The 8,779-nt window shown below is 40.6% G+C and overlaps 1 protein-coding gene across 1 annotated transcript in view; it reads left to right on the forward strand.

The window, feature by feature from the left end:
- Nucleotides 1-3,672, forward strand: part of LOC124263534 (cell death abnormality protein 1-like) — a 215,522-nt gene extending 211,850 nt beyond the window's left edge. Inside the window, exons 4-7 of the mRNA XM_046698197.1 lie at nucleotides 1,288-1,312; nucleotides 2,324-2,441; nucleotides 3,274-3,335; nucleotides 3,435-3,672. Coding sequence (XP_046554153.1) covers nucleotides 1,288-1,312; nucleotides 2,324-2,441; nucleotides 3,274-3,335; nucleotides 3,435-3,672 — 443 coding nt within the window. The remainder of the gene's footprint in view (nucleotides 1-1,287; nucleotides 1,313-2,323; nucleotides 2,442-3,273; nucleotides 3,336-3,434) is intronic.
- Nucleotides 3,673-8,779: the final 5,107 nt, after the last annotated feature.

Genomic DNA, 8,779 nt, shown 5'->3' on the forward strand with positions numbered 1-8,779 from the left:
AGACTTTCACTGCCACTCTGTCATCTGTAGATTCATCAAACTTAGATCAGCCCTACCAACAAACATGCGCTGTCAATGATCGACTAATGCCATGGGAACCAAGGAAGACTACAAAGCGGAAGATTGAAATCTGGTCGGTTACGTGAGACGTGAACCCTTCGCCACGAGCACTCGTTTGAAGCAACTCACGGTGCCCAACAGACGTTTGTCGTCTAAGACCATATGGAACCGTCTCAAGGCTCTCGGTTGGAGGTCCTGTAGGGGCATCAGGCTTCCAGCTATGAGTCATGAACATCAAAGGCAACACCTGACGTGGTGTTTTGCTCAATGCGCTGGAATCTTCGAACCAGGAGACAGATCCATTGGTAAGACGAAAGCAGATACCTGGGTCATGTTACGAATCGTCGTCTGATAACACTGAGTATGTCCAAGGAACATTGATCCTACTGTTCTCGTTGGTGAAGGCTCAGTTTTGGGATGGGAATGAGTCTCCCGTGACTAAAAGTTGACACTGGAGGCTGCGGGGAAATCACGCAATTCTCTCTCTTGTCCGACAAGGAACCCTGATGTGAACCCCATTTGAGCAGCTCTTGTACATCCTTAGTCGTCGTTGTAGGCAACGGTCCCTCTTGTACAAAATATGGGTTACTTGGAGACAGCATTGCATGCGGAGTGGTGGCAATAACCTCGGGAATGTATCCGCCGGCTCACTGGTGGCATGAGGAGAAAGCATCATCGAGACTCGTGGTGGATAGACGAGATACTTATGTTAAACAACGTCTTAGATATCAAGTAGCCCATGCAGACAGCGAGACACTATCTAATCTTGTACTGCCGTGCCAGGACAGAAGCAATTCAGTTAATTGCTTTCCATGAAATCAACCATGTTGGCATTTCTCATGTACAGGTCATACAAAATAACATTGGCTTCGCTTTGTTGTTCTTCTGTAGTCAAATATACAAACTTCCTTTAAGATTATCAGGCATTACTGTCCTTCTAGAAGTATGCAAGTCCTGAAACCTTTTCTGTTTTCATCACTGTTGTAAAACATGGGGTGTTTAGTTTGGTCCCACGTGTATATATTGATTAAAAGTATCAATGTTTCCCATTTTACTCTCACATGATGACGCATATCAACAATCAGTAATAGAAATCAGGATAGGGCGAGAAAAACCTTCCATAGCCATGGGGTCCTCGGATCAAAGTATCCCGACCCTATCAAAAGCATACGAGTCACTTTCATCTCATTGACTCGCAGTGGACTGTGGACTATGTTCATTTGTCAGTTGTCAACATGTTACTGTTCATGAGGTAGGTGTACCCTGCCGATTTTCATGTAGTTGTTGCCTCAATCGTTGAAAGTAGTTCCAAGATTAGTGTTCATGTGGTAGTTGTCCCAAGACTAGTGTTCATGTGACAGTTGTCCCCAGACAGGGGTTCATGTGACAGTTGTCCCAAGACTAGTGTTCATGTGGTAATTGTCCCAAGACTAGTGTTCATGCGACAGTTGTCCCAAGACTGCGGTTCATGTGACAGTTGTCCCAAGACTAGTGTTCATGTGGTAGTTGTCCCAAGACTAGTGTTCATGCGAAAGTTGTCCCAAGACTGCGGTTCATGTGACAGTTGTCCCAAGACAGGGGTTTATTTGATAGTTGTCCCAAGACTGCGGTTCATGTGACAGTTGTCCCAAGACTAGTGTTCATGTGGCAGTTGTCCCAAGACAGGGGTTTATGTGGTAATTGTCCCAAGACTAGTGTTCATGCGACAGTTGTCCCAAGACTGGGGTTCATGTGACAGTTGTCCCAAGACAGGGGTTTATTTGACAGTTGTCCCAAGACTGCGGTTCATGTGACAGTTGTCCCAAGACTAGTGTTCATGTGGCAGTTGTCCCAAGACTGGTGTTCGTGTGACAGTTGTCCCAAGACTGGGGTTCATGTGACAGTTGTCCCAAGACTGGTGTTCGTGTGACAGTTGTCCCAAGACTAGTGTTCATGTGGCAGTTGTCCCAAGTTAGTGAGTGAGTTTAGTTTTACGCCAGCAATATTCCAGCTACATGGCGGCAGTCTGTAAATAATCGAGTCTTGAGCAGACAATCCAGTAATCAACAACATGAGCATCGATCTGTGCAATTGGGAACCGATAACGTGTCAATCAAGTCAGCGAACCTGACCACCCGATCCCGTTAGTCGCCTCTTACGATAAGCATGGGTTACAGAATCAATATTCTAACTCGGACATTCATAGGTTGCAATTGTCCCAAGATTGTAGGCTCCTGTATCGCTTGTCCCAAGACTTATGTTCATGTGTATGTCTATTTGTCAGCTCCCCCTGGTATCATCTCAACTACACTGATCTGGGTTGTGGGTGCTGTGGTCGTTTCCGTTCTGGTTGCAAGTTCTGTATGCTGTCTGTGTTTCCGCAAAGGCCCGTGTACACAAAGGTGAGTACAGCCGCAGTTTCCTGTGTCACGGTTTGTTCAGGGGCGTTACATAGATACAAGGAGAAAATTGACACATAGTTACAGTGTTTAAATGAGTTAGTTTTAATTTTAAATCGCTTGTAATACTACAGCCATGTCAATGAGGTCATGTTAGTAATTATTTAAAATAATTATTTAAAGCAAACACATCCATATCGCAGTAGGTCATTTCCTATCAGATTATTTGGGGTAAATTCAAATCAGGCGATAAACCACAAGTATCTAAATGCTGTGCTTTGTTCACCAGACCATGTGTGTACTTTCTATATTTTTAAAACACCCTAAAATACTATCTCGGAATTAAAATACTAGGTGGATTCACGTGTCACTGTCAAGAGATAATAACTATATAGTGCTATAACCTCTGAGTGGCACTACCGCCAATACTCTAACGAGAATTCATACAATCATAATTTATCAGACAATGCAAATTATCTTAAAACAACAAGAATTAAATGAGCACAAACATTATTGAGAAAATCCCGTAAAGAATCTGAATGGTAATAAACTGACACACATTGAAAACGCAAAACCGATTTTGGCAATTTCTGAGAAAGTTTTCTGTAGCAATTTCATTTACCACACGAAAATATAGTGATGTTAGGTTGCCGAATAAAACCATATGCACATCTGGGTTCGAACCCTTTTCGTGTTTCTAGCATGGGTACAGTTCATGAAAAAACAACTCTGGCATATTCCTTGGACCTGTTGAGGTGCATGATTATCGTGACATACACATGCAAAGCCAGGTTTTGGACTCATAAAAGGCACTATGGTTCAACCGTTTCACTAGCAGTCACAAATGCCAGTAGAGGGAACAAGTTATCAGGATGCTGTTGGGGGGAACATCACAAAGTGAGGTCGCCTGCCACTTCGGAGTGAGCCAATCCACCATCAACAGACTCCAAAATCGTCATTAGCAAACTGGAAGCGTCCGTGACCGTCCCTGACCAGGACAAACTCCGATCACGACGGCACGTCCAGACCAGCACCCGATAGAACACCTGAACATGAGCTTGGTCGCCGGATTCATCAACGCCAACGTCAGCCAAACAACGTCGCTGAGTTGACCCTGGCTTTACAACAGGAGCGGCAGAACATCCCCAAAGCACCTGTTCGACGTTTGTGCGAATCCACGCCACGTCGACTCCGTGCATGTGTACAGGCTCAGGGAGGTCACACTCGCTACTGACGGACTTAAGTGGGTTCTGTGTGTGACGCTTGACGTGTCAGTCATATTGGCGGAACTGTTGTAATCATTTTTGGGGAAAATGAAGCACAATGAAATTCTCAACATAACTGTAGAACAATTTTCATCCAAGTGTTGTTGTGTGTCAGTATATATACTCCTTGTGAGAGACAAATCAACAGTCAAGGAAAATGTGGTCACAGACACTTGTAACAACTCATCATGTAACCTAATTCTGCATTCACAAACTAAAAAATCATTTGCCACTTCGGTGTCCTATCATTTTATCCCCCGCAACGCGTTTTGCGGGGAGTATTAAATTGAGCTCCGTCCGTGCGTGCGTGCGTCCGTCAGTGCACATTTGTCTTTTCCCGGAGCAGAACTCTAAAACCGTTCAATGTATCTTCACCAAACTTGGCACATAGATAGATCCGGTGGCGAACTGGTGGCGTTTGGTAGTTTTGGATTTCTGAATAAAATATTGTTTGCGTCTCCATGGCAACAAGTTTGACTTAGACTGAAATTGGTGCTGAAGTTGGTGCAACTACTCTTTTCCGGAGCAGAACTCTAAAACCGTTCAATTATTCTTCACCAACCTTGGCTCATAGATACATCTGGTGGTGAAATGTAGCCGTTTGGTATTTTTGGATTTCTGAATAAAATATTGTTAGCGTCTCCATGGCAACAAGTTTAACAAGACTGAAATAGGTGGTAGTGCTCCTGGAGCAGAACTTAAAAACTGTCCACTGTTTTATCACGAAATTTCACACATAGGTAGGTCTAGTAGTGAACTGATGCCTTTTGGTAGTAGTTTTGGATTTCTGAATAAAATGGGTTTTGGGGGTTTCCATGGCAACAATTTTTGCTCCAACTGAATTTGGTGGTTGTGCTCCTTTTCTAGAGCAGAACTTTGAAACCTTTCAGTACTCTATTTCCACTTAGCTACATACATGCCAAAACATTTGACATAATCATAGCTTGTAGACATATTCATGAAGAGTAATTTGACATTGCAGGGGATATTAATGATATTGTCTTCTTGTTTGCATTTTAACTACGGACATATTTCCTTAAAGCAATGTTTATAATGTCTGTACAGTGACGGCTTCTATATTCATTTCTGTCTTTAAATGCCTTAACTTGTCATTATGTGTGTTGTTGTAACATAATGCTACATAGAATCCAGGGTCTAGCTTTTCGGAACTCTCTTAGCGCTAAGATAGTCGTAAGTTAAAGTTAATGTATGACACTTACGACTATCTTAGTACTAAGAGAGCTTCGATGAGTTAATATTTAACGTCACATCGGCAATATTTCAGCCATATCGTGACGAGAACATGCGATATTAGAATGAAATATATGTATATTATAAAAAACCTGCCGACGAAGGACAGTAAAAATACTAGATAATCACAGCTATCAATATAAAACTAGCGAACAAAGCTAAAACATTCCAATTAAAGAAGACAATACAATGTAAAAATGGGCTATAGATCGCCAACAACTGAAGGTAGATCACCATACTAGAGACCATGGGGACTTACAGTGCCTTTGCTACCTGCATGGACCCTAGTTGGATTTACACCATCCCTTCAGCCATTGGCGACAGAAGAGAAATCTAGCCATAAATTAAAAACACACTTATTCTACGATTAAAAAGCAGGTACACTTAAATTGACTTTGAAAGTTTTGGGACTTACGTACCCCCTCAGGAGGACAATAATTTTACGCTACGTCAACCCCCTTTGAGGGTACAGCCACTAACAATCTCAGTTGCTAATCTAAACTACCAATAATAAAATATATACCTATTTACAAATCAGTCAACAAATCTAATTTTTTAAAAATGCAAGAATTAAATGAGAACTGACATTATTAAAAAGATCCTTCAGTGTTTTGGGATGTGAAATAGATATCCCTTGTGATGGAATATTCAATGCAGTCAAGCAAGACATGCTTGACTGTGATCCTTTCATCACAAGGGATACAAAACGGAGGATCTTCGCCTTTCAATAAATATTCATGAGTATATCTGGTATGGCCAATGCGACATCGTCGCATAATGACCTCCTCAAATCTGGACTGACAACCCAAGTAGGTGTAACCAATGTAGGGTTTTATTGCATGTAATTTATTAATACCTACTTGGGTGTCCCACTTCTTTTGCATTAGATCGCGGATGTATGTTCTAATGCTGGCTTTATAATCAGAGTATGGGATAAGAAGTGGTGTCACAGATTTGTTGAGGGCTGCCTTAGCAGCAATATCAGCCATGGTGTTCCCAGAAATGCCAACGTGGCTGGGTAACCAACAAAAGACGATGTCGCATTGGCCAGTAGCAAGTTCATTGTACAATTCAATAATTTCTAATAAAAGTGGATGTTTGCAAGAAAGATTTTTAATAGCCTGAAGACACGAAAGAGAATCTGAAAAGATGATATATTGTTTATATTTACGGTGTTTATTAATATATTTAAGAGCTGTTAAGATGGCGTTTGCTTCTGCTGTAAATATAGAGCTGTTATCCGGTATTCTAGAAGATATTGTTCGGGATCCAATAACAGTGGCACATGCCACTGCGCCACCATCCTTGGACCCATCTGTAAATAAGGATTTGTATGTAGTATATTTATTTCTTAATTGACTAAATTCTTGTTTATACTGTAATTCATTTGTTTCTGATTTTTTAAATGTAGTTAATGTTAGATCAACTTGTGGCCTAACCAATTGCCAAGGAGGAGAAGAAAGAAAACGGGAAGGAGCTATATGTTCTAGCTCAATGCCAGCAGCAGAAAGAAAAGGTTTCACTCTTATACCAAGAGGCGGAACAAGAGAAGGCTTATTGTTATACAGATCTTCATATAGTGGATTAAAGACACAGTTATATGCAGGGTTTGACTCATTGGAATAAAGTTTTGTAATATACTGTAAAGTTAATTTTATACGGCGTTGTGTAAGAGATGGCTCATCAGCCTCGACGTAGAGGCTGTCAACAGGTGAAGTTCTAAAGGAACCAAGACATAGTCTTAGACCTTGGTGGTGGACAGAATCTAAAAGTTTAAGATTACTGTTGCAGGCTCCACCATAAACGATGGAGCCATAATCAAGTTTGGAACGTACCAATGATCGATATAATTGTAGGAGGGTAGCTTGATCCCCTCCCCACTTAGAATTGGAAACGACTTTCAACAAGTCAAGTGCCTTCAAGCATTTAGTTTTAGGGACTTGATATGGGGAAGAAAAGTTAGATGCGAGTCAAAAATTAAACCCAAGAACTTGGCCTCCTTTACAACTTTGATGGGAGTGCCATTGAGAAACAGTTCCGGGTCTTTATGCGGTTTATATTTTCTACAAAAATGTATACAATTAGTTTTGGATTTAGAAAATTTAAAGCCGTTTTCAAGACACCATTTATGTATTTTATTTAAACACAGCTGCATTTGCCGTTCAATAGTATGCATATTCTTACCGCGACAAGAAATATTAAAATCATCCACAAAAAGTGATCCATCAATTGAATCGTTTAAAACCTTTGATAAACTGTTAATCTTGATGCTAAACAGTGTTACAGACAAAATACTGCCTTGTGGGACTCCCTGATCCTGATTATAATGGTCAGACAGGGTTGAACCCACTCGGACTTGAAATTGCCTGTTATTTAAAAAGTTGGATATAAAGTGAGGCAAACGGCCTCGTAATCCAAAGTCATGTAAATCTTTAAAATCCCATGTTTCCATGTTGTGTCGTATGCTTTTTCTAAATCGAAAAAGATCGACACTGCATGTTGTTTATTAATTATGGCATTTTTCACAAAAGATTCTAAGCGCACTAAATGATCGATGGTACTACGGTTTTTACGGAAACCACATTGTATATTAGTTATAAGGTTATTGGTTTCCAAGTACCAAACAAGTCGATTATTTATCATGCGTTCCATGGTCTTGCAAACACAGCTAGTTAATGAAATTGGCCTATAATTGGAAGGATCAGTATGATCACGTCCAGGTTTAGGGATGGGCACAATTATAGCATCGCGCCACGACGAAGGAAATTGTCCAGATGTCCAAATGTCATCAAAAATAGATAAGAGCGTCTCTAAACATGATTCAGGCAAGTGCTTCAGGAGTTGATAATGTATACCATCAGCTCCTGAAGCAGTATCGTGAGCTTGGTCAAGAGCAGTATGAAGCTCATGTATCGAAAAGGTTTCATTGTAGTCTTCCCCATTGTCTGAATTGAAATTAATAGATTTCTTTTCCTGCTGTCTTTGATATTTCTGGAATTCAGGTACATAGTTTGATGAGGAAGAATGTTTGGCCAAAGTTTCTCCAAGTTTATTTGCTATGTCAGATTTATCAGTTAATAATTCATCTCCATTTTTAGATGCTTAATGCTAGATTTAGAGCCCTTACCTTTATTTTCTGAATCATGTTCCACACCTTTGATATTGGCGTGCGCGAATTGATGTTTGAGACATAGTTTCGCCAAGATTGGCGTTTATTTTGTTTAAAAGTACGCCGTGCTTTGGCGTTTAAAATTCTAAATTTGTTTAAATTGTGGACCATAGGATGGCGATACGGAAATAATGTTCAGCTTTCTTCCGTGCCTTGCGAGCTTGTTTGCATTCAGCGTTAAACCATGGTTTATGTACATGAGGAACTGCAGAGGATTTGGGGATACACTTGTCAGCTATGTGTCTGAGCTCATCTGAAAAACATTTGATGGCATCAGGAAGATCATGAAAAAGTTCAGGTTTGAGTTTGTCAGCACAGAAAGTTTCATATAAAGGCCAGTTAGCCTTCTTAAAGTTCCATCTTGATGATGGAGGAACATCAGATGGATTCACGGGTTTGAGAATTGTTGGGAAATGGTCACTTCCACACAGGTCGTCGTGGACTGACCACTCAAATTCATTCAATAAGTCTGAGGTAGTAATCGATAAATCAAGAGCTGAATAAGTTCCTGTGCCAGGATGTAAATATGTGCTAGAACCGTCATTATATATGCATAAATCATTGTCTGAACAAAAGTCTTCTAATAGTTTACCTTTAGCATTAGTTGTTGTACCACCCCAGAGCGGGTTGTGGCCATTTAAATCTCCCATAATGAT

The sequence above is a fragment of the Haliotis rubra genome, unplaced genomic scaffold (assembly GCF_003918875.1).
Source record: "Haliotis rubra isolate DU_JTF1 unplaced genomic scaffold, ASM391887v1 Scf889, whole genome shotgun sequence".
NCBI lineage: Eukaryota > Metazoa > Mollusca > Gastropoda > Lepetellida > Haliotidae > Haliotis > Haliotis rubra.